This window comes from Xenopus laevis, chromosome 6S (assembly GCF_017654675.1).
Source record: "Xenopus laevis strain J_2021 chromosome 6S, Xenopus_laevis_v10.1, whole genome shotgun sequence".
NCBI classification, from domain to species: domain Eukaryota; kingdom Metazoa; phylum Chordata; class Amphibia; order Anura; family Pipidae; genus Xenopus; species Xenopus laevis.
In genome coordinates this window covers 83,748,099-83,774,017 of record NC_054382.1, presented here as the reverse complement: position 1 = coordinate 83,774,017, position 25,919 = coordinate 83,748,099, and the positions used below count along the sequence as shown (strand labels likewise).

Here is a 25,919-nt window from a genome sequence, read left to right as displayed (position 1 = left end):
GGAAACAAGGCAGCAACAATCTTGGAAGGAGGCACTATAGGTTCGGGATCTTCAGAATAAGAAATCTCGGGAACAAAACTCCTGGACAGCGCATCAGCCTTTCTATTTCTTGAGCCAGGACGAAAGGTGATGATAAAATTAAAACGGGAGAAAAATAAAGACCATCTGGCTTGACGAGGATTTAAACGTTTCAGGGACTGGATAAATTCAAGGTTCTTGTGGTCTGTAAAGATGGTCACAGGAATAGAAGATCCCTCAAGTAGATGCCTCCACTCCTCCAGGGCCAATTTGACCGCGAGCAGTTCACGATTCCCAACGTCATAATTCTGCTCGGGAGAAGAGAATTTTTTGGAGAAGAATGCACAAGGATGTAACTTCCCATCCGAAGAAGACCTTTGAGATAAAACGGCTCCAGCTCCCACATCAGAGGCGTCCACTTCAAGGAAAAAGGGCAGAAGAGGTTCGGGGTGTCTCAGAATTGGTGCAGAAGAAAAGGCCTCTTTCAATGTTTCAAAGGCTTCCACGGCTAGAGGGGGCCAGTGCTGAGGTTTGCCCCCTTTGCGGATAAGAGCAAGAATAGGAGAAATCTTGGAGGAAAAGCCTTTAATGAACTGCCTATAATAATTGGCAAAGCCAATAAACCTTTGAATAGCCTTGACGCTGGTGGGTAGAGGCCAATCAAGAATTGCAGTAACCTTGGCTGGATCCATCTTGAACCCCTGTTGTGAGATTATATACCCAAGGAAAGGGATGGAAGGCACCTCGAAAGAACACTTCTCCAACTTGGCGAAGAGATTATTCTTTCTAAGACGAAGAAGAACTTCCTTCACCTGACAACGGTGTTCCTGAAGATCTTTGGAGAAAATGAGGATATCATCCAGGTAAACGACTACACATTGCCCCAACAAATCTCTGAAAACGTCATTTACAAACTCCTGGAAGACCGCAGGGGCATTACATAGACCAAATGGCATTACAAGGTACTCATAATGCCCGTCACGAGTATTGAAAGCGGTCTTCCATTCATCGCCCTCTCGGATCCGAATGAGGTTGTAGGCGCCCCGAAGATCAAGTTTGGTGAAGAGATTAGCGCCTCTCAACTGATCGAAAAGTTCAGAGATTAAGGGGAGAGGGTAACGGTTTTTGATAGTGATTTTATTCAGCCCTCTATAGTCGATGCAGGGCCGCAGACTGCCATCCTTTTTTTCGACAAAGAAAAAACCTGCTCCAGCAGGAGACGAAGAGGGACGAATGAACCCTCTCTGAAGATTCTCCTGAATGTAGGTTTTCATGGCTGCTGTTTCGGAAGGAGACAGAGGATAGGTGCGGGCCACGAGGAGGCATGGATCCAGGCAGGAGTTCAACTGGGCAGTCGTAGGGTCGATGGGGAGGAAGAGTCTCAGCGGAGCCCTTATTGAAGACATCCAAAAAGGATTGATAAACAACTGGAAGAGAGGGCTTAGAAGACACAGAGGAAACTTTGACAATGGGCACAGCAGGTAAACAGTTCTGTTGGCAATGTGGACTCCAACGGGCAACTTGTGAAGAAGACCAATCAATGACTGGGTTATGGGTGCATAACCATGGAAGACCCAGAACAATAGGAGTAGAAGGGCAATCAATAAGAAGAAAGGACAGTCTCTCCAAATGTAGGGTGCCCACTTTGAGTGAAAGTTCCGAGGTGGTCTGTGAAATGATGGCAGAAGACAGAGGACGATCATCAATTGCCAGAGCTCGCAGAGGAATAGCCAGAGGAAGAAGAGGAACAGCATGTCGGCTGGCAAAAGTCTTGTCCATGAAATTCCCGGCAGCACCAGAATCTACGAAGGCTTGAACCGGGATCCTCCGGGAGCCAAACTGGATCTGTGCCGGAAGTAGGAAACGATGACCAGACGGTCGGGGAGAAGGACAAACTCCACCCAGGTAAGTCTCCCCAAACTTACCGAGGTATTGGCGTTTTCCAGGCTTTACAGGACACTCGAGGATGGAGTGAGCTTTGCCCCCGCAGTAGAGACATAATCCCGCCGCCTTTCTCCGGTACTTCTCCTGTTCGGAAAGACGGGCCCGTCCAATCTGCATCGATTCCTCAGCAGATGTAGGAGAGGAAGAAGCAGAAGCCGCAGGAGGTGGAGAGGGCGAGAAGTAAGCAGGATTGTTGAGCAGGGGTCTCTGGAAGCGGGGGGCCAGGATAGGCTGGAAACGAGGGTTCCTCTTAGAATGCTCACGATCTAGCTCGACCTGGAACTCCCTCTGGCGAGTATCGACCTTCACGGCCAAGGCGACCAACTCTTCCCAACGGGGAGGAATTTCCCGGGATACGAGGTCGTTCTTTATTCTTATAGCCAGGCCGTTGTAGAAGGCAGCATGATAACCATCATTGTTCCACGACGTCTCCGCTACCAGGGTGCGAAACTCAATGGCATACTCCGGAACCGAGCGGGAGCCTTGCTGGAGCTGGAACAACCGAGCCGAAGAAGCTATGGCTCGTCCAGGAGCATCAAACACTGTCCGGAACTCATGGAGAAAGGTACAGGCATTATCGATCAGAGGATCCTTCTTTTCCCAAAAGGGTGATGCCCATTCTAGGGCCTTTCCCTGCAGACGACAGATAACATAACCCACTTTGGCTCGCTCCGAGACAAACTGACCTGGCAGCAGGGCAAACTGGATCTCACATTGGATAATGAACCCTCTGCAAGCGTCAGGATCACCACTGTAGAGAGGAGGTGCGGGGATGCGAGGCTCGGAGACTTGGAGCGGGGTTGCAGGTACAGCGACTGGTGCCACGGGAGTCAAGGTAGACACTTTCTCCAGGACTGCGCCAATGGCCTGACCAAAGTGAGACTGGAGTACTTCATAAGAGTCAATTCGGGAGGCCAAAGCTCGAATGGTTTCACCAACATCAGGCGAAGCATGAGTCTCCTCCAAAGGGTCCATGGCCCAACTATACTGTAACGGGCCCGAAGGCGCAGTAATAGTGTAGACCAAAGAGGAGACCAAACCAAGTTCGAGGTACAAGAGGGTTTATCAAAAGAATCGTCAAGGTACAGGCAAATAGATCAGACCAGGCAGCAGACAACAGGAATCGTAATAACAGGCAAGAGTCGGTACACAAGAATCAAAAGCAGTATATCACACCCAGGAACAGACGAACAGGAACCTATAGTTGGGCAAGGACTGGAAGGGGAGAGAGGTTTAAGTAGTCTCTGAGTTTGGCGCCAAAGTTGACGCACTGGCGTCAGACGCTGACGCGCTTGCGTCAGACGCAGACGCCAGCGTCCCCACGCTGACGTCCTGACGCCGGCGCCCATTCTGACGCCGGCGTCCATTCCGTCGCCGGCGGCCAATCCGGGAGCAGGAAGACGATGACACCATGGAGCTGCGCCCATCAGGAACCATGCGGTGAGGCAGGGGGTCGCCATCTTGGACGCCATCTTTGGAAGGTGAGTTAGAATCCATTACAGCAACATGGGAAACTAGTATATTAGAAACACTTATATTAGACATCGGTACAAACAATTCACTGACTCGGTTACATGTGATAACCTCACATCCATCATTCTAATCAGTGAATCTTTACAAAAGAATAAAGCACAAGCATTACACGTTTTTACAAAGTGAAAAAAGTCAGGCATTTTATGGTCTCTGGAGTTATGGAATAGTGTAGGAACCTTGGTTTCTGAAATAAGAATCTGTGCCACTGTTCATCACTTGTTTTCTCTATAGAAATGTATAGAAGCTTAAAAGAAATACGCAAAATAGTAGATCAGCATATTTAAGATAATAGCACACTTGAGCAGCTATGACTTTTTTTGTTGTGATCATTTGCATAACACAAACTTTACTTTGTTTACACTCATTTTTCTTACCAGATTGTGCCTTAAAAGCTGAATCTCCTCATTTCAGTGCAGAAAGCCATGACTTATAGCAACCAGTGGAAAGATTTTTTGGTGTCTCCTAGAATTGAGCTAGTGTCCTAGGCTCAGGGACTCTCATTCAATCTATGCATGCATGTGGCCCAGCTTAGCCACATTTATTGGATGGGAGGGGGGTGGCATGTATCTGATGTTACTATTATTTTCCCATCTTTGAATGAGAATCTTAGCATTTTTTGTGCCTGCACATTGCTACTGTGCTGACAAATGACCTAAACGATTAGTCCACTGTAAAAGTAACTTTTAGTATGTTGTAGATAGTGGTATTTTATGACGGACATATTCTTAGAAAAATCATAAAAAGTATCCTTCCATAGACCTATGACAAATAAAACACTAATAGAGCCTATGGATTGCACTGCCTCCAGCCTTACATGACTGACAGAATCGAACATGCCCCTAAGCTATGTTGGCGCTTTAGGATTTTTTATTTTGTTTTCAGCGATGTCCATAACCTAGATACACTACCACTAGTTACTATATCACAAGCCACTCTGAGTAAATAGTTAAAGTGGACCCGTCACCCAGACATAAAAATCTGTATAATAAAAGTCCTTTTCAAATTAAATATGAAATCCAATTTCTTTTTTTTTAATTAAAGCGTTCATAGCTGTTGTAAACTCATTTAAAAATATCAGCTGTCAATCAAATATTGTCTGCCCCTCCTCTCTGCCTAGGCATAGAGGCGGGGCAAGCAATTACTTTCACTTTCCATTAGGCACTTCCTAGGTGTCACTGCTCTCCCTATATTCCCCCAGTTCTCTTAACCATTTAATTGTGTAGCCAGTGCATGGGGATGGACGTCAGGTCCCCCATTCTGGTGCACAAACAAGATTCTGAGATGATACAAGGCTTGTCTTAATAACAGTGTCCACAAAATGGCTCCTGTCCCAGACTGATGGAAACAAGATTCACATAATTTATACAGTGTAATTAAAGTTCATTTTGCTTGACTAACATGATAAAATAGGATTTGAAATATTTTTTTTGGGTGACGGGTCCCCTGAAACTGGTATTTGGAGATGGAGGCATCCACAGGATTCAGCATTCTCATGTCACTCCACCTTTTCACACCCTGTCCTGGATAGATCTAGCATTGGGAGCAGACAATTTTCTCCAGCATTTGGGAATATAGACTTCCTTGCCTGAGGTTGCTGTTGCTGTTGTTTGTATTGCTACTGAAAAGACGAGTTCGTCTGTACCTTTCTATCCTCTGCCTTAGACTGTTGAAACAATGTAATACAAGCCAGTGATTAACATCTGTCTTTGCTGGGGAACTCAGACTTTTGCAATATTGTTTAAAAGGTAATAATCTGGAGTTAAAGGGCACCTGTTGGCGGGGGGCAATTAAAAAAAAAAATAAACCACTACTGCTACCCCCAACCAGAGTGAAGGCTCTATTAGCCCTCACCTTTGGTTGGGGATAATATATTTAGCCAACAGGTGCACTTCAAGCAAAGGCTGCTTTCAATGGCAATTGTTTTTTTCAAATAACTTTAAAAGCATTGACAATTTTTTTTTTAAAGTATATTGTAACTGTTTTCTTTTATTAGGCAAAATTATTTTTGGGGTTAACTTGACCTTTAAAGGAACACTAACACCAAAAAATGTGTTGTAAAAGGATGGCAATATAATGTTCTGTTGGCCTGCACTGGTGTGCTTGCGATACAATACTATAGTTTATATAAACAAGCTGCTATGTAACCATGGGGGCAGGAGACGCAGTAGATAACCAATACATTCTGAAGAATCCCATTGTATACTACTGTTTATCTGTTATCTGCTGTGTATCCCGTGCCTTTTCTCCCTTTTCCAGCTTGAATGGCTGTCCCCATGGCTACACAGCAGCTTGTTTATATACTATATAGTTGTCTTTCTGAAGCAAAAACACCCAACTGTACAAGTGCAGAGCAACACTACATTATATTTTCATTACTTTAAAATTCTTAATTTTTTGGTGTTACTGTTCCTTTAAGAATACTGTGTATGTGCTATTTTCTGTATAATTAGCCACCTTGAAGTTCTTCAGTAAAGATGCTGTCATGAAGAGTTAATGAGTGGGTAGTACTACTGTTGTTTATTAGTGTGATTCCTCAACCAAACATGTTATTTGTCAGCGGTGCATTAATTATTAAGTAGAATATAATCTGAAATAAAAATTGTTCTGTATGGTTTGATATTCCAGGGGTGTTCTGGTGAGGTTATCCAGCTGTAACCATCCTGTTGTAATGAAGGGCCTTTGTGCAGAATGTGGCCAAGACTTAACACAGTAAGATTTCCATTATTTTTTAATTTATTCTTTTTATATCATTATTTTTAAACAAGCAAATCAATAATGCTATACTGTTTAATTTTTTTAATCATTGGGAAAAAAAATATTGACTGTACAAACAAACAGTCCAATATGCTATGACATGTTTTATATTTTGTTTGCATTACTGTTTCATTTTGTGTATAACTTGTATTTAATAAGCTAATTTTAAATTATAGATACAGAATACATAATTTATTTCCTTCCAGCCCTCGAGTTTTCCATAGAAATAACACTGTTATAGGTCATACCACCCTAATATTTATGAAGAATACAAGGTTTGTATAAATAATGCAATGTTTGGGGACCTTTTGGTATTGCCTGGATTTCTGCAATGTTTGCTTATACAAATGTGGGATGATCTTGAGCTGTCACAGTGATCGACAAACACAACCTGCTTAAATTCAAGCAAATCATTCACTGTCCAGATTGGAAAATGATGTAAACCTTTAGATTTAGGAGCAATAACCTCTACCATTTTCTCTCACTGCTGAACACGCGTGCATAATGGTTAGAATGAATTTTATAATTTCTCCTTGGAAAACTGTTATTCATTGGTATGTGTTTTGTGACCGTATCTCATTTGTGTTGAAGTTTGGACTTTCGAGTTGGTCAGTCCAGCAGAATATTTGTTTGAGCTGTTTTATTGCTTATCTATTATAGGTATGGGATAAGGATATTTCTGTAATTTGGATCCTTATGCCTTAAGTGTACTAGAAAATCATTCAAGCATTAAAGGACCAGTAACATCAAATTTTTTTTAAAAAAAATTCGTTAGTAAACATCAAAAAATAAACACCAAGACAAATAAAATTTTAAAATTGCAAAGCCTTTATTAAGAAATAACTTACCGAAACTCCACTTCCTGTCCTCTACAGAAAAGCCGACACGGCGACCATCCATGGTGCGGCGCTGGATTTCTCCTCCTTGGCTCTGTCTCATGCTGTATTGACAGCATGTGAAGCAGCTGCTGCATCAGGGAGCGTGGTTTCCATAACCGAGGATTGCTGGCTCATCGGCGCATCTGTAGAGTGGGAAGCTGTAAAGAGAGGAGCTGGGCCACATCGTGGATGTTTGTAGTTCCAGGCTGATCGGAGTTCCCAGTCACTGTCACGTAGCTACTCTCAACATGCGCTGCTTTCCGTATCGAGCGCTTCTTACCGACCCGAATTCAATGCGCTGCTTTCTGTGCTATCTTAAACCCGCACTGTGTGTCCGCTTGCAGTTTAGCGCTCGATAGCACGCAGCCACGCTCAGATGCGCTGCTTTCCGTGCACACGTGTTTAAGAAAGCAGCGCATTGAATTCGGGTCGGTAAGAAGCGCTCGATACGGAAAGCAGCACATGTTGAGAGTGGCTACGTGACTGGGAACTCCGATCAGCCTGGAATTACAAACATCCACGATGTGGCCCAGCTCCTCTCTTAGCAGCTTCCCCACTCTACAGATGCGCCGATGAGCCACGCTCCCTGATGCAGCAGCCGCTTCGCATTCTGTCAATACAGCATGAGACAGAGCCAAGGAGGAGAAATCCAGCGCCGCATTTTTATTTTTTGATGTTTACTAACGAATTTTTTTTTAAAAAAATTTGATGTTACTGGTCCTTTAAAGGGGAACTCCACAAAAACATAACTTAAGCTTTTTGAAAGGTAAACGTAATTTCAAGCAACTTTGCGATATACATCAATTAAAAAATATGCAGACTTTTCATGATTTTTAATGGTTTCTGACAGTTCCCTAAGCCTAGCCCCCTGCTCTCCTGCTGATCTTTCTGATTACTTTGCTGAGCTGGCTGACTACTGTTACTTTGTATCAACAGCCAGCTGTCCTCAGCCTGCATCCTCCAAACCCCACAATTCCCTGCACTCGTGATTTCAATAAGGAACAGAACATCACAGTGCATTGTGGGTTTGTATCAACAGCCAGCTGTCCTCAGCCTGCATCCTCCAAACCCCACAATTCCCTGCAGTCGTGATTTCAATAAGGAACAGAACATCACAGTGCAATGCATTGTGGGTTGTGTAGTTCCTGCATGCTGTCTGTAAGAACTGTTAACCAGCTGGATTGCAGCATAGAAAATGCCATTTATTCATACTTTTTGAAGAAACAGGTATCTATGATGGGTATATTAGGGGTTTTTGTTTTTTGTGGGCTTCTTTATCAGATTTTGGTCTGAAAGCCGGAGTTCCCCTTTAATTAAACCAAATAGGCTTGTTTTGCCAAAAAATATTAATTACATATTAGTTTGGATCAAGTGCAAGGTACTGTTTTATTATTACACAGAAAAAGAAAATAATTTTTTAAAATTTCGGTTATTTGGATTAAATGGAGTCTATGGGAGACAACCTTTTCCATAATTCGTATCTTTCTGGATAACGGGTCCCATATCTGTACTTTGTTTTTGGTGATTGTCGCCAGTCTTATACTAGGCTTCATTTGATAATCTACATCCCTAAGATTCTCCTGTAAAATGTCAGTGTGCGGTCTTTCATAGCAGCCCCAAATATTTTTTTTTTCTTTTCTGGTATGCTATGCATTTTTGATTACTCCAAGCATAGTGCATTTTAACCATAGAGTTCACCTTTTTAGCCTTTTGTCTAAGAAGTGTTTAGGGGTCTAAATAGAAAAGTGCAAAAGGAAATTTACCCCTGAAAAAGTCATTAGGACAAACCGCAAGAAGACCATTAAATTCTGAGCCTACAGTGAGTGCCATTTTCCTGTTATGCTAAAAGCAATTCATTTTTTTTTTTTGATTATATGGTTTTATGGTAGTCATATAAGCAAAAAAATTTATTGATATGAACAAGTGGGCTGTTCAGATGTGATAAAAGTCTGTCTGATGACAGATATTTTCAACGCAAGTGAAAAGTCCTTAATTTGACAGTAAAGAATCTATAAAAGCCTTTCTTCTTAACTCAGATTATTAAAAAAGATGAAAGCTGAGCTAAAAGACAAATTTTCCACATATTCCGAATCTGCATATTGGAATTTCAGCAACATATGCACAGTTGAATAATTTGCAGACATTTCTTTTGCATATGGCATTATGGGTTCACATTAGGTACAATCTGAACCAAATATTTAGGCCAGTTCCAGTTTTGAGACCTTCTTGACTTGTTCATTGAAGTTGCAGATTAGCCTACAATGGTGTGAGGCTTACTAGCATCAAAATTAAAAGCATTTAAAAAAATAAAACACATTCAGGGCTTATGCTGTCATTTATATCGGTACACTTATCATTCTTATGTATTTATGTTTTGTAGTATGGACTGTATGTTTACAAGCAAGCAGACCTCATAATATAGCAGAACTCAAGCACATAATTTAGGATGAATTATATTGGTCGTGCATCCAGATGGTTCCATTTTATTTTTCTATTTTAGCATTTTTTAAATTGGTGATTTTTTTTCCCCAGTAAAATTAGTCCCAATTTTAGATATTTGATGTTTTTATTAAATAGCCCCCCAATCAAATTTCAAGTATATTCGATTTTAAAGGAGTTTAAAAAAACTCACATGAATTTTAAAATTTGACCATTGATAAATGTGCCTCTTAATGTACAATTATTTATGTCAGACTGAGTCGGCAGCTTATTGGCCATGTGTGGAGCCCTTCCGACAGGCTTCCCCAATTGATATCTGCCCGATTGTCTGCCAGATGGCGATCAGGCAGTGTTAAAAATCCCATCGGATCGCTGCCGCATCGGTTCATTGATGCAGTCCCACGATCCGACTGCCTGTATTGCCTTGCCTTGGGGGCTACACAGCAGTTTGCTTATATAAGATATAGTAGTCTTTCTGAAGCAAACACACCAGTTTTACCTGTGCATGGGCAACACTGCATTATTTATTCATTACTTAAAAACATTTTCATTTTTGATCTTACTGGTCCTAAAGTGTGAATGTACGTGATTTGTTTCATTACTATACTTAAAAAAAAATATGTATGATTTGTCCCTTACTGTGTAACTCTTAATTTATTTAGGTTACAAAGTAAAAATGGAAAGCAGCAGGTGCCTTATTCAACAGCCACAGTTTCTATGGTTCATAGTGTCCCAGAACTCATGGTTAGCTCAGAGGTATGTATATGGTATTATACGTTTGGACAGACATTCTTGTGTTAAATTAAAATTGTGGGTTTTTTTGCATCACAAACTATTTGAAAAAGCATAAGAAAAGAAGTTATGAATGAATTGCCTTAATCTATTGTCTTTTACTGAAACACATTATCACACCATGAATGTTGTCTTGGGTATGCCTTTGTGTATGGCACATGGATTATTTTAATTAGCTTGAATCTGTAAACAAAACACTAAAGCAGGGGTGTCCAACCTGCGGCTGATGGCCGCATGTGGCCCAGGATGGATATGAATGCGGAATTCAGACGGGCAGCACTCCGATTAAAATAAAAGCCTTTATTTCTCACATGCAGGGCAACAGCGGAGCAACGTTTCGAGCCACCTGGCTCTTTATCAAGCTTGATAAAGAGCCAGGTGGCTCGAAACGTTGCTCCGCTGTTGCCCTGCATGTGAGAAATAAAGGATTTTATTTTAATCGGAGTGCTGCCCGTCTGAATTCCTAACAAGAGTTATATTCGTGTGGAAGGACACGTGGGAAAAGTGCACCCGGGAACAAAATTGCAGACAAGTGAGTGCGACCTAAATTGAATGGATATGAATGCGGCCCAGCTTGAACTTCCACCAATCCAGGAAACGTCATGTTTCAATGTCATGCATAGAAAGCGTATGTATGCGGTCGTTAATTGTGTGCATGTGTGCTTTAAATTTTACATGGGGTGTGCGGTGCGTGGCTTCCTAGAGCAGAAAAAGCAGTTAACAAGTGAGCGTTCGGTTACTTACAAAGGCAGGTAAACATTCTTCAGAGGTATTGCCCTCTATGCTAGAGATATATGCAGTGCCTACATTTGTGAGCAACTTTTTTCAAGAATGAACAAACTAAGAGTAAAATTAGAACCAAATTATCTGATGAGCACCTTGAGAATTGCAACTACTTCCATTCAACCAGATATTGATACATTAATTTCTCAAACACAATGTCAAAAATCCCACTAGATTTCTGATACCCTCTTTTCTTTTCTTTTACTTTTACAATAAAATAAATCAAAAGTTAGCGTTAGTGTTTGTGTGTATTTTGAGTGTGGCCCCAGAACATTTTTCTTCTTCCAATGTGGCCCAGGGAAGCCATAAAGTTAAAGGTGGACACCCCTGCACTAAAGCCATGATTTGGAAACATATTCATGAAGCCCCTGACCTATAACTTCTGTTCTTATTTTGGGGAGACGCCAGTTTTCTTAGGCTAATCTTAGATGCAACATCCACCCCACAGATGGCTTACATTCTGAATCCACTCAATTCTCACCTTTGAAATAGAAATTAGGTTTGATCCCTATTTTTGTGCTGTCCTTGTAGTGAAGGTAACCTTTGTATGTTGATTTAATTATAAGCATATGTAAAAAAAATATGCTTAATTCTTAATAGAAAAATACCATCCTACTGTAACAATAGTTGAAACCACGATGAAACAACTGTTAAAAATGTAGTAAAACACATCTTAAAATGTTTTCTAAATCATTGCTGCTATGAGTCTCTACTGTTGTTTGTTCTTTCTCTGTGTTAAACGGCAAAATCAATCTCCTGTAAGAAATGTTGCTTTAATATATATTGTTAAAACATAGTGGCAATTGAAAGTATGTCTATTGTTATTAGCCTTTCTTTGCTGCAGACTATAAAAAAATCCCTTATGATTAGTCACCTTTTTTGAAAGAAAATGGCATTACCAAAATTGTCTAAATTTCAGTAAAACCCTGTATATTAAAAAAAATACCATTAATCAATAACATATGCGGACTTTTTCCAAGCTTAAGTTCTTGATAACCTTCTAATGCTGTGTTGAACCATGCATGCATGCATACATACATACATACATACATACATAAGGTCGTAATATATGTTCAAAATGCATTTGATAACATCTGAGTTGTTAAAACCCCAATGTACTGTACATGTATAAATCTAGCAAAGCTAAAAGAACAAGAAAAATGGTTTGCCTTTTATCCTTTTTTTTTTTTTTGCAGAAAGCAGAGCAACTGGGACGTGAAGACCAACTTAGATTACATCGAAATAAAAAAGTTGTCCTTATGGTTGATTTAGATCAGACTTTAATCCACACCACAGAACAACATTGCCAACATATGTCTAGAAAGGTATTCTCATCCGTACTTATTTGGATTTCAGTGATTAAACATTCTTCTTGACTGGAGTTTTCATTTTCAGGAATATATTATATTCTGTGATAAATGCAATTCTATGTGAATCAGTTGAATTACATTTTGTATTCTTTGTCATATGAGATACAATGCATGTTTATTTTAACTATCCTACAATTTTTGTGCAGGCATAGTAAGGAATTAGATCCTATTTCCATCACTTCCTTGTTTTACTGTTTTCATTTCTGTCCTAATTTTATTATTCATATCCTCCCCTCGTATATGCTTTCTCTTTTTTTTACACCCTTTTTTACAATCTTTCTTCTACCCTTTTTACATCTTTGTTCTTTTCCTTTTTTCTTTATATTCTTCATGTGGTTCCTCGTCTTCCCTTTTACTATTTATATCCCCATTTTCTCTCAATTATTTTTTGTTCCAGCCACTTTCCATTTATACTTTTCACCTTCTGCTAAACTTTTACAGTGCAGTTCTGTAGGCTATAGACTAACAGTTTGCTCAATGTAGGGATAAATATATCCATTGCACTGGCTTCATATATGCTGCTCAAAAAAGGTGAAACTGGTCTGTAAATTGGGATCACATCCAATATATACTGTATATAAAATATGCATGTTTTTTTTTTGCCATAAGCACAGACCTAGCTGCTTTTCTGTTTTTACAGAATCTGTAAATCAAAAGCATGCTCCGTTTTTGTGTTACGTTAAAGTAAATCTGTGTACACTAAGACAAATAATAGCAGCGTGGGTTGAAGTATTTGCTTGTTGTTTTTCCCTTACAGGGGATATTTCACTTCCAGCTAGGAAGGGGAGAACCAATGCTGCATACTAGGCTACGTCCTCACTGCAAAGAATTCTTAGAGAAGATTGCAAAGCTGTATGAACTGCATGTCTTCACTTTTGGTAGCAGGCTGTATGCCCATACTATAGCAGGTATGAAGTTCTATGAACTTGGGGCAATTTATTATAGAGACTATTACACTAGCTCTTTCATTTGGGTCAGCTACTCATGAGCCTTTAAGGGGTTGTTCACCTTTGAGTCAACTTTTAGTATGGTGTAGAGAGGAATAGCATTATTTGTGGTTATTTAGATTTTTATTCCGCAGCTCTCCATTTTTTAATTTCAGTAATCTGGTTGCTAGGGTCCAGATTGCCATAGCATCCATGCATTGATTTGAATTAGACACTGCAATATTAGTATGAGAGGGCCTGAACAGAAAGACGAGCAATAAAAAATAGCAGTGATAATAAACGTGCAGCCTTACAGAGCATTTGTTTTTAGATGGGGTCAGTGACCCCCATTTGACAGCTAGAAAGAATCAGAAGAAAAAGACAAATAATTCAAAAATTATAAAGAATGAAGACCAATTGAAAAGTTGCTTAGAATAACAGACTCTGCATTAGCATTCTGTATAACAGATACTCTTAGGATTCTATAACATACTAAAAGTTAACTTGAAGGTGAACCACTCCTTTAATAAGACATAAACATTATTTCATTGTGTATGTAGATGACAGTCTCGCCATGCAGGGTGTTTTAGATAGTCTTAATTTAGGTTTTTAACTTAAAGTGTAGGGGGTTATGGTTGGGGCAGCACCATTTCATCTGTATACACTTTTGAAAGTGATATTTTTGTATGAATGCAATCAAACCCTCCGTTCTTAAAGGGGATGTATTGTGAAAATTAAAATATTATATAAGCTTCATCTTGCTGAAATAGGCTTTCTAAATATAATCAATTAAAGATTCTGTATCTTTACTCTCCCCTCTGAGAAAGCTGTCTTTCTTCAATCTGTTTTAATGCAGTAGGTGGAGTCGGTTTTTGATTGACAGGTCTAATACATCTTTGGGGGTTTGCACCCTTAAATTAGGTGCTCACAACCAGCTCTGATGGAAATCCTGTTCCTCTGTGTGCAGGGTGTTTGCCAGAGTCTATTATTTTGTTACCTTTTGTATGTGCTGGAGTTCATGTTTGAGTTATTCTGCTAAGAAAGGGAACACCCCTTAAAGATGTATTAGACCTACCTGTCAATCAAAATCTGACACTGACCTCCGCATGAGGAGAGCACAGAAAATGAGATACTGAGGAGTAACTTAATTATTTCTTTAACAGTATACAATTTTTAATTGATTGTATTTAGAAAGTGTCTTATTTCAGTGAGATGAAGCTTATGTTAAATTTTAATTTTTGCGATAGATCCCTTTTAACTTTATTTATTTATCTTGCCACCATTTAACTATGCTTTATGTTTCCTGTTTGCTTTAAGAAAAACAAATGCCTTTCAGCCTCTGTTATTTACCATGACTGAAAGTAACTTCATTGTGGTCAAAGTTAGTTAATAAAGTAGTAAAATATAGTGTAATGACATTTCATACTAACAAATGTTGGGGTGGGTCATCTTTCTTCACTTTATTAAAATGTTATGGGTTGGTTTTTTAAAATTTCTTCTCCCAGAATTTGAAAAAGTGTGGTTGTTTGTTATTTTTCTCTTCCTGGGTTACAACTCCACTTAATTATTTAGGTGCATTATAAAAGCTGCAAAGACAGAATTGTTTTTCAGTTTTATGTCATTGAGACAATAAAGGCAAGTAAAGATAGTTGTTATTAAAGGTACATCTCATGCAAAAATTGATTCCCCCCACAAGAGGTGCGGGTTAGGGCAAACAATAGTATTTTGTGAAGCATAATCTGAGCACACACATGCATAATGGGCAATCTGCTAATGTGCACGCACTCATTCATTATGTTCTGCTCCAGCATGGACACCTGCACCAGGACCTCCCGCCTGTGTAGACTGTGTATGGCTCCCAAAGAGGGTTTTCACAAAATCTTAGCTCTTTTAGCTTGCAACTCTAGTAGGGGGTTTGTATGACATGGTGCCCTCTAAACAGTGTTTAGTTTTAATAGTTGGTGTTTGTTGACATTTTAACACGGTTAAATTCTTTTATTTTACCTCCTCCACTAATTAGGTTTTTTAGATCCTGAAAAGAAGCTTTTCTCTCACAGAATATTGTCTCGAGATGAATGTATTGATCCTTATTCCAAAACAGGAAATCTTAGGTACGTATGATTCTCACTGCTTCTTTATATATTACTTTAACATTGTGTGCTTGATGCTTTTTGCCACATTGCCTTTAACTCATGACCAGTTTATAGGGCTCAATATATTGCAATATTCTAGGCTGACTTAGGGTTGGCAAGAAGCCATAATCATTATACCACTGTAAAATGGTGGTTTAATGTTTTGGTATTACTGCAGACTGGACTTTAAGGAACAGTAACATCAAAAAATGAAAGTTTTTTAAAGTAATAGAAATATAAAGCAGTGTTGCCCTGCACTGGTAAAACTGCTTTGTTTGCTTCAGAAACACTACTATTGCTTATATAAATAAGCTGCTGTGTAGCAATGGGAGCAGCCATTCAAAGGAGAAAAGGCTCGGGTTACACAGCAGATAAGCTCGGTAGAACATAATGGTGTTATCTGTTATCCACTATTGAACCTGTGCCATATAGCCTTTTTTCAATTTCCCCCATTGCTACACAGCAGCTTGTTTATATAAACTATAGTTGTGTTTCTAAAGCAAACAGATCAGTTTTAATAGTGCAGGGCAACATTATACGATATTTTCATTACTTTAAAACACATTCATTTTTTGGTGTTGCTGTTCCTATCGACATGCAAATTCCATTTAGATTGAATTTAAGAAAGTGGTAATACAAAATGCAAGGTTTTATTATTTCCTTTCTTAGTGTTCTACTGTTGCACATAACATGACATGCCTCTAAACAATTTAATATTAACTATGGGGCACCAGCATTCAGTGTAAACACAAAATTACGCTGCGGAATTAAGCTGGCCATAGATGTAAAGATTTTTAAAAGATCCAATCATCATCATGAGACCACGATTACCTCGAAACGATCGTATGAATTGTCCATCAACTAAAAAGACCAATTTGCCAGGAAAACAAATGGAACTGCCTGCTTGGCCCTGCAAACATAGATAGATTGCACTGGGGCCGATAAATATTTTTTAACCTGGCCGATCAATTTCCTGACAGATGTCAGCCGAAAAATCATAAAATGTACAATCGTTCCAATCCCACTAACCACACGATTATTTCGAAGGATTAGTCGGACTTCGGTCGTTTGGCAAGAAAAATCTTTGCATCTATGGGGAGCTTTACAGTGGGTATTTATTAGAAATGCAGCAACTATTCTATCACAAAGTGCTTTTCTAAATGATTAGTCCACTGGGCCACTTATAGTCTGTTTGGTGAGTAACCAGTGAATATATTTCCCACTTAGTGAAAGCTAATATGATTCGCAGAGGGGATCAATAAAGTCAGCTATGGAGCCTGTGTCTAATAAATGTGATGATCTGTATTCACCACCAACCTGTCTCTTAGATTCAATAGTTGGGAGACTGTAAGTGTACCTTGCTTGTGTTTGTAAGCATTCAACATTTAGAGTTGGCTGAAAGACTGAAGAGCTCTTTGTGCTTTGAGATTGCTGCTTAATATTTTGGTGACCCTGGGATGTTATCTTGTTGATAGCTTGTGTGACTTTATTCATATTGCTTTAACTTCATTTTTAAAAATGATAAAATCACATTTCTGAAGTTACATTTCCATTTGTGTACATTTTGTATGAATAAGTTCTTGTGTACAACGGTGCTTAGTAGCTTGACTTTTTTTTTCTCCTTTTTCCTGTGGTGTGGTGATCCAAATTACCCTTATCTTGAAAATCCATGGTCACAAGCAAAACATTCCATACTTGTACTATTAGTCTCTATATAGGTTGCTAATCAATGTTTTAACTGTAGAGTATTAATAAATTCACTTGTGCTTGTTCTCTGTCATTGTTTCTAGGAACCTTTTCCCTTGTGGGGACTCAATGGTATGCATTATTGATGATCGAGAAGATGTTTGGAAGTTTGCACCTAATTTGATCACCGTTAAAAAGTATGTGTACTTTCAAGGCACAGGTGATATTAACGCACCTCCTGGTTCAAGGGAAGCACAGATGAAGAGCAAAGGTTATTGATCACATGATTATCTATAATAAGGTTACATTTTTGTATCGCATGTTTAATATACAGTTTTTGGATATTTTCATTTAAATACATTTGAGATTGCTCTTCATCAGTATTTCACACAATCTTCAATGTTTGATGAGTCTTACATTATTATACTAAAGCGGAAACCTCTGAAATGAAAGTTGCACAGGCATCCTTTAAGCATTTCTCTGGCTTCCTTTTGTAATGTTATTTTTAAGTGCTTTTATTTAGTGTAAAGCTGGCTATATTCCACAGATAAAATAGCATGAGACAAAGTTCCATATTATCTCTGTACAAATATGACTTTTTATTGTTTCTAGCCGCTGGTCAACTCCAGAATGTGGGTTAGACAGAGTGCCTGCACTAGGGTGTTTCTAGCATAGTTGCACAGTTAAGTTGGGTTGAAAAAACACAAAGTCCATCATGTTCAACCCCTCGAAATGAAACCCAGCATGCATACACACACCCCTCCATACCCCCACATAAATTATACATGGCAGCTGGTCAGTGCCACAGTGTGGGTTAGACCCACACTGTGGCACTGAGCGGTGGCAATTTCTTTTTGGGTTTCATGATTATCTGTGCATATATTCTGGCTCACCAATGCTGACAGATATTGATGTACAATGGATATCTGTTGTTTGGCAGATCAGGCAAGTATTATCTACCCATTCATTATGTTGAGCATTGCATCAGCTGTGGAGGTAAAGGGCAGCAGCTTGTCTTCACTTCATATATGTGTGGTCATTTATGCACTCTGCAAAAAACAAGGGAAAATTGGCCATATTGTTTACAGCCCCTGGTAGGTCCTTGATCCATTCATCACACGAGCCAGTTGGTTGGAGAGTGTGTGTTTATTATTGTAAGGAGATGCATGTTAAAAGGCATATATTAACTTTCAAAATGAATTAGTTTTTAATTCATTTAGCTCTGTGGTGTGTTTGCTTGGCATTGAAAGTATAGACTTTTGAAGTAGGTTTGTCTGATAGATAACATTTATAATTTATTTATTTTTTTCACAGTAAGCTGTTCAAAAGCTTCAGAAGTAACAGAGCGGTCTGAAGCTTCTGTACAAGATTCTGAACATTCAAAAAACATTCTTGTGGAGCAGCACAGCAATGGTCACGGAAAAGCTATGAAGGAACTGAATGGGGGGTGCACTGCCAACCGTGAGCTTTCCAAAAACAATACAGAATGCAGTGATGGACTACATGAACATGATTCTTCTAGTAGTGCTCCTACAGATGCATTAAATAGTAACAATGGAAAGCCATTGGCAGATGCACCACCTTCTTTAGAGCAAGATGAAAGGACAAATGTTTCCATTTCCCAACCAAAAACTGGGGCAGCAAAAGACTTAGATTTTGACTTGTCTAGTGACAGTGACAGTGAAGGAGAAACTAGGAAAATATCATCCCCATCTTCTGCTTCAGGTAGTGAAAATGAATGTAAAAGAAGTTGGAGGAAATCAAATAAAAAGGATGAGGAGTGTATTGCAACACAAGAATCGTGTACAGATGATGACTCCAAGAAAGCAAAGCCAGAGAATCACTTTGAAAGGCCTGTATATGAGTCAAAAAATACATTGCCAGTAGAAGAAGATGAGATGGAAGTGCAGTCTGCTGAGCAGGATAGCCTTTGTGATTTAGGGAACGGCTGTACAGATAAAAAGGAGGTTGAAACAGAATCCCAGAATAGTGAGCAATCTGGTATCACTGTAGGAGAGTCACTTGATCAGAGTATGGAGGAAGAAGATGAGGATAGTGAAGACACAGATGAAGACGACCACTTAATATACCTTGAGGAAATCCTTGTCAGAGTTCATACAGATTACTATGCAAAGTATGATCGGTACTTGAAAAAAGAGGTGGATAGTGTTCCAGATATTCGTAAAATAGTGCCTGAGCTGAAGAGTAAAGTATTGGAAAATGTCATAATTTCATTCAGTGGCCTTCACCCAACAAATTTCCCCATAGAGAGGACACGAGAATTTTATCATGCAAGAGCTTTAGGAGCAAGTATCCATAAGAACCTAATTTTAAAACCAGATGATCCTGATAGGACGACTCACCTCATTGCCGCAAGGGCTGGTAAGTGTGTGTATATTAAAAAAAAAAAAAAAAGTCTTTCATATTTTGCAAAAAGCCGTGATAATGCTATAAATTATATCGTTAAACTGTGATTAGTAATGTGATATGACTCACTGAAACTGGTGAATAATGTACCTACTGTTAAATATGAGGATATTAGAAATTGCATCAGATATTCCCAACCTGTATAAAAGCACTCGGCCTTCAGCCTCATACTTCTAATATCTTTTAATTTTACAGTAGGGGATGAAAAACGATTCCCTTTATAAAGATATACATATATCATTAATACCTGTATAAAGAAAATAAATTGCATGCATAATAAGTAGGGATGGGTGAATTTGACCCGCTTTGTTTCGCCAAAAATTTGCTGCCGGCGAAATGTCGCCGACGCCCATTAGTCTATGAGCGACAAAAATGTTTTTACGGCGGCAAACTTCTTTCTTTTTTTTTTTTAACACACGACGCAACACAATAGTCTATGGGCGTCATTTCCGCGGCGATACAAGGTGAAAAAATTCGCCCATCCCTAATAATAAGAGTATTAGATTGATCATGCATTTCAGTTTGCTAATGATTATTGGGAAACGAGGAAATTGTTTACATATCTATATAGACTTTGTTCTTTAGTGCTAACATTTTAAAATACTATATATTTTATTTTTTCCATTAGTTTGACTTTTTAATTAATTAATTAGGGAGAATCCTTCCATGAAGGGATGCAGTGAATACACTGTTTGATTTGGCCAAATATGCATAGCAAGGAAGGGTTAAAAAGAACCCATGCTCTGCGTGTGGAAATAATATCATAGTTTTGGCCAAGTACGGGACCTGTTATCCAGAATGCTCGGGACCTGGAGTATTCCAGATAACTGATCTTTCCATAATTTGGATCTTCATACCGTAAGTCTACTAGAAAATCATGAAAAAATTAAATAAACCCATTAGGCTGGTGTTGCCTCCAATAAGGATTAATTATATCTTAGTTTTGATCAAGTACAAGATACAGTTTTATTTTTACTGAGAAACGGGAATCCTTTTTTAAAAATTGTATTATTTGATTATAATGGAGTCTATGGGAGACAGCCTTTCCGTAGTTGGGAGCTTTCTGGATAATGGGTTTCCGGATAATGGATCCCATTCCCGTACTTGGATTTTGCTGAAGTCTGCTGAAAAGGCGTATCCTGTAGTCAGTGAATTCCTATTTCCAAGTACTTCCTTTCTGTAAATGTACTTTAATCATTACATGAGTTTTCATTATTTACATTGGACCCTGATAAAGCACTGGGTGCGTCCCAAAACATTGGTTCTATTACAAGTATAAAGGTTTGCAATTGATCAGTTTTAATACCACACAGTTTATGCAATTTGATATAACTGCGTAGATGGTGGGGCAGACCCGATAGACAGAATTTCATAGAAATGCCTAGAATAGCTGAAAAATGTTGGTTTAAGATTAAACATTACATGTCTGTTTCATAAAAGGCTTTCTCAACCTGTTTCACATCCAACACTGATTGTAATCATTGTTTATAAACAAATGTTTATGTAATGTGCTTTTTCTTAAAGAGGCTGTTTTTTGTCACCTGAGTTTTATCTTACAATCTCCTTGTGTGAACGCGTTAAAAATCACTTAATTCACTTATAGGACAGTTTCTCGTAAGCAATATTAGTAGTAATGGGTAAACTTCAGCACTCTGCATGCTGTGGCACTTTATTGATGCTTTCTGATCCACATTTCTCCGAGTGCAGATGTGGAGTGCTTTGCATGTTATATTGACAGGTTTATAAGGGTTTGGTATAATATTTATTTTGATAGACAAATTTCTTTATTTAGGCACAGAAAAGGTTCGAAAAGCTCAGAACTGTAAACACCTACATGTTGTAAATCCAGAATGGCTTTGGAGCTGTTTGGAGCGATGGGAAAAAGTTGAAGAACAGCTTTTTCCATTAAAGGATGATTACATGAAGTCTCAAAGGTAATCTACTAATTCAGTAAATTAATTTGATCTAATATGAAAAAGATTCAATATTTAATAACCTTCATAAAAGTGTTACATTTGTTTTTTTAGAAGGGGGTCATTGACCTCCATTTGAAAAATGGAAAGAACCAAAATACAAAGGGAAATCATTCAAAACCTATAAATAATGAAGACCAATTGAAAAGTTGCTTAGCCATTCTATAACATATTAGAAGTTAACTTAAAGGTGAACCATCCCTTTAAAGTGATACTGACACTAAAAAACTACTTTTTTAAAATATGAAAGTATATTAAAAGTTACCTTTAGGTCATGTTTTTTTTAAGTAATTAGTTAAAGTTCCTAAACATGACTGCGCCACCTCAGTTAAAGTTTCTAATGCTAACAGACTCCTGCTGCACAAATGCAGGAGCATGGGGCATCAGACAGGTAATGTAAAATCATTGTGCAAATACTTTATGGCAAAGTTATAAGTAGCTTTCAAAGGCAATATTATGATAGATGTAAAAAAAAAGAGTTTAATTTCTGGTGTCAGTATCACTTTAAAGCAGCTGTGCAGTCTTTAGCATTAACCCATCTTTTACTTTTGTTTGCTACAGTGTCCATTAATAAGCAAAACCAGTAAATGGCAAAATGAACGTATAAAAGCCTGATCCCAGATATGTAACTCTGATCACTTTCCAAAAAAAGGGGCAACGGGGTAGAAGTTTTTACTTCACTCAAGCTAATCTACTGTATATTCTGGGCACATGTAACAGCCCCATGATTTAGAGACAATCTGGGTTTTGTATGCATTTTTTTACAGTTGAACTATCGCTAGGTACTATTGTTGCTTATACGATGTTTCAATCCCACTTGGGGACCTTTTCAAGTAAATGTAGATGAAGGATCAGTACACTCTCTTTAAATTGTGAATGTATGCTCTTTTACTGCTTATCTACGTTTCGATCCCACTTGGGGACCTTTTTCTGGGATCAAAACGTCTTATAAGATGTATCAAGGGTCGAATTTCAAATTCATGTGAGTTTTTTTTCGACTGATCGAAATTTATTATTAAAATCGAGTTTTTAAAACTCGAACTAGTTTAAACGACCTGAAAACACAAATCAAATTTGATTCAAATTCGATCAAACTATTTGAGTTTTTTACCCAACAAAAACTCAGGAGGGCTGCAAACATCTCCAAATTAGTCCCTGGACCTCTCCCATTGACTTAAACAGTAATTCGGCAAGTTTTAGGTGGCGAATAGTCGAATTTGAATTCTTAAAGGGCCAGAGTATGATAAATTTTGAAAATCAAATTCACATTTTTTTCTAAAAAAACTCGAATCGAGTTTGGATAACTCCCTAGTCGAATTTCACACTTTTGACTATAAAAAAGTCGAAAATTCAAATTTTAAATTTGACCCTTAATAAATCTGCCCCATAATTTTGCTCATCATTACATTTTATCTCAACAGAACAATAAGTCCCACCACATTTCCTGATGTTCATAGTGCTTTTCAGACTCCACTTTTTCACCCTACTCCTATCAATCCAAACACACAACCTGGTCCTGAAGTCCATCTGTACGATCCAGTAACTGGAAAACTTATCCGGAAAGGGTCGCAAGCTTCCAGGGAGTCCCCATATATTCAAGCACCTAGTCCTTCTGTGACACTACCTGTCCATGGAGAGCATTCATCTTTCAGGTACATGCCATAGAATGGGGATTAACGTGACTACCCACCAAGCTTAGTGAAATGTAACCGATACTGTCAGCTGTATTTATTATGGAATCATAGATGAAATGCTGTTAATTGTTATTTATACAGCAAAACTTCCTCATTCTTTCTTCAGTTATGTAATTAAGAATGACAAAATAAAATGAGCTAAGTTTCTTTTCAGTCTCCACAGTGTTTTTTTGTGTAAGCACAGAAGCTACAAGTAATCGGTCATCTGTGTTGTTGTATTTTATCAGGGTTGTTTGATTCACTTTTTGCTCTGCTCCCGACAGAGACACTCGAGAGCTGCCTCCCTAAAGCTACTGCCAAAACCACAGTGTCAGACTGGGGCACCAGGGGCCCACTCAAAAACCTTAGACCAGGGGCCCACCAAAGAACCATAGACCAGGGACCCACTCTCAGTACTACTATTATTCTTCTCCTCACTCAACCTCTATTCTCCTAGTCTCTATTCTTTACATACTATAATCTATTATTCCATCTATTTAGACTCTTTGTTCTCAATGAAATGGGGAATGGCCATGAAATAGGCCAAATGTTTAGTAGCAAGGGCCCACTGACACCTGGGCCCACTGGGGCTTTTCCTGGTGGCCCAGTCCGACAATGCAAAGGCACATACCCTCAAGTGCCTATTTACAAATAAGGCCCCTGGTCACATGATTCATTAAAATGTTTGTGTATTGTTTTAAAATAATGTAGCCCCTGTTCTAAAATATATTAGAAGTCACCTAAGAGTATGTTGCCCTATACATTTTTTTTCCTCTTGATTCTTGCAATCGTCTTTCTAATAGTAAACTCGAGAGAGAGAGAGAGAGAGAGAGAGGGGATAATGGATAATGTACGCCTCGTGCTTTTATATGGTCACATAACTCCGAGGTGACTATTAATATCTTTATAAATTTTAAGTAGGGGGTACATTATCCATTATAATCTAAAGTTTTCTGAGTTCAGCTTTTACTTCCTGAAGATTTCTGTGTTTGCTTTTTACATAATGCCATAATGCCAACTAGTCTATTTTGCTGGTGTCTCTCTTTGTTTATTTTTATCTTTCCCTGCAGCGCTTTTAAGAGTCTAGGTACCTGTATTTATTCTTGCTTTCTTCAGGTTCTTTTAAAGTAGCCCGCTCTGTGTGACGTCTTCCACTGCATCAGAGATGGCTGAATGCAAGGGAAGGAGGGGGAAGTTTGATAGTGGGAGGGGGTGGGAGCGGCAGAACTAACAAGAGCGAATAGTGTCAGGATGTGAGAGAGGCAGAAGGACTGTGACTGGAGAAGGAGCAGAAGAGGGAGATAGACGTAGACGAGCAAGTCTGAAGTTTGTTAGCTGGAGGGTGGTATACGCAGAAGTAACGATCGACTAAAGAGTGACAGGGTGTGGGAGGGGCTTGGAGGGGGGGCGGTAGAGGGAGAGAGACGCAGACTGAGCGAGATTAGAGGTGGACGGGGGAAGAGAACAGGGAGAGAAATGCGGAGGGAGGAAATGGCAGAGGGTGGGAGAGTGGGAAAAAAGTCAGCAAGACTGTAACAGAAGGCACGAGCGAGCACACCACGTGATGGAGGAAGTGATAAGTGAGGCGGACAGACAGGAAGAAAAGCTGCATAATTGAGTTATAAACGGCGCGTTCTGACGCCAGAACGCGCTGTTTATAAAGATATAATTTACAGTCTGGTCCCATAGGGAAATGACCAGACTGTAGATTATATATATATATATATATATATATATATATATATATATATATATATATATATATATATATACATACATACATACATACATACATACATACATACATACATACATACATACATACATAATCTAGCAAGTGTATTTTTTTAAATTGTAATATTGGTGTGTAGGCAGCCATGTCAGGTCATTTTGCCTGGTCATGTGCTTTCAGAAAGAGCCAGTGCTGCACTATGGAACTGCTCTCTGGCAGGCTGTTGTTTCTCCTACTCAATGTAACTGAATGTGTCACAGTGGGACCTGGATTTTACTATTGAGTGCTGTTCTTAGATCTATCAGGGAGCGGTTATCTTGTGTTAGGGAGCTGTTATCTGGTTACCTTTCCATTGTTCTTTTGTAAGGCTGCTGGGGGGGCACTCCAACTTGCAGTAAAGAGTGACTGAAGTTTATCATTTCACAAGTCACATGACTGGGGGCAGCTGGGAAACTGACAATATGTCTAGCCCCATGTCAGATTTCAAAATTAAATATCAAATCTGTTTGCTAGTTTTAGAAACTGATTTCAGTGCTGAATTCTGCTGGAGCAGCGCTATTAACTGATGTGTTTTGAAGAGAAAAAAAACATTTTTCCCATGACAGTATCCCTTTAACTCATTTAAAAAGTTACTACTCTAACATGTCAGTCACTAAACTTCTTATACACTGACACAGCACATTAACGCCATAGTCACGTTGCATAGTAACAGCCCAATAAAGCATTTTCTTGTGCTACACAGTTAAATGTCTGTACTACCAGGTTCAGTCAGCAGGTGTTGCATGTGGACTTTTGAACACAGTTTCAAACCTTTACCTCATTGCTTCTCATCTGCCCAGAATGTGTCTTCTTTTTGTAC

The 25,919-nt window shown here is 38.9% G+C and overlaps 1 protein-coding gene across 2 annotated transcripts in view; it reads left to right on the top strand.

Moving 5' to 3' along the window:
* The window catches only part of ctdp1.S (CTD phosphatase subunit 1 S homeolog), a 51,036-nt gene that overhangs the window by 7,065 nt on the left and 18,052 nt on the right, over nt 1–25,919 (top strand). Inside the window, 9 exon segments of one of the 2 annotated variants that reach the window (NM_001094383.1) lie at nt 6,121–6,204; nt 10,229–10,322; nt 12,338–12,466; nt 13,269–13,419; nt 15,458–15,548; nt 17,360–17,526; nt 18,570–19,637; nt 21,475–21,616; nt 23,077–23,307. In NM_001094383.1, the coding sequence (NP_001087852.1) occupies nt 6,121–6,204; nt 10,229–10,322; nt 12,338–12,466; nt 13,269–13,419; nt 15,458–15,548; nt 17,360–17,526; nt 18,570–19,637; nt 21,475–21,616; nt 23,077–23,307 (2,157 nt within the window). 2 annotated transcript variants of the gene reach the window in all.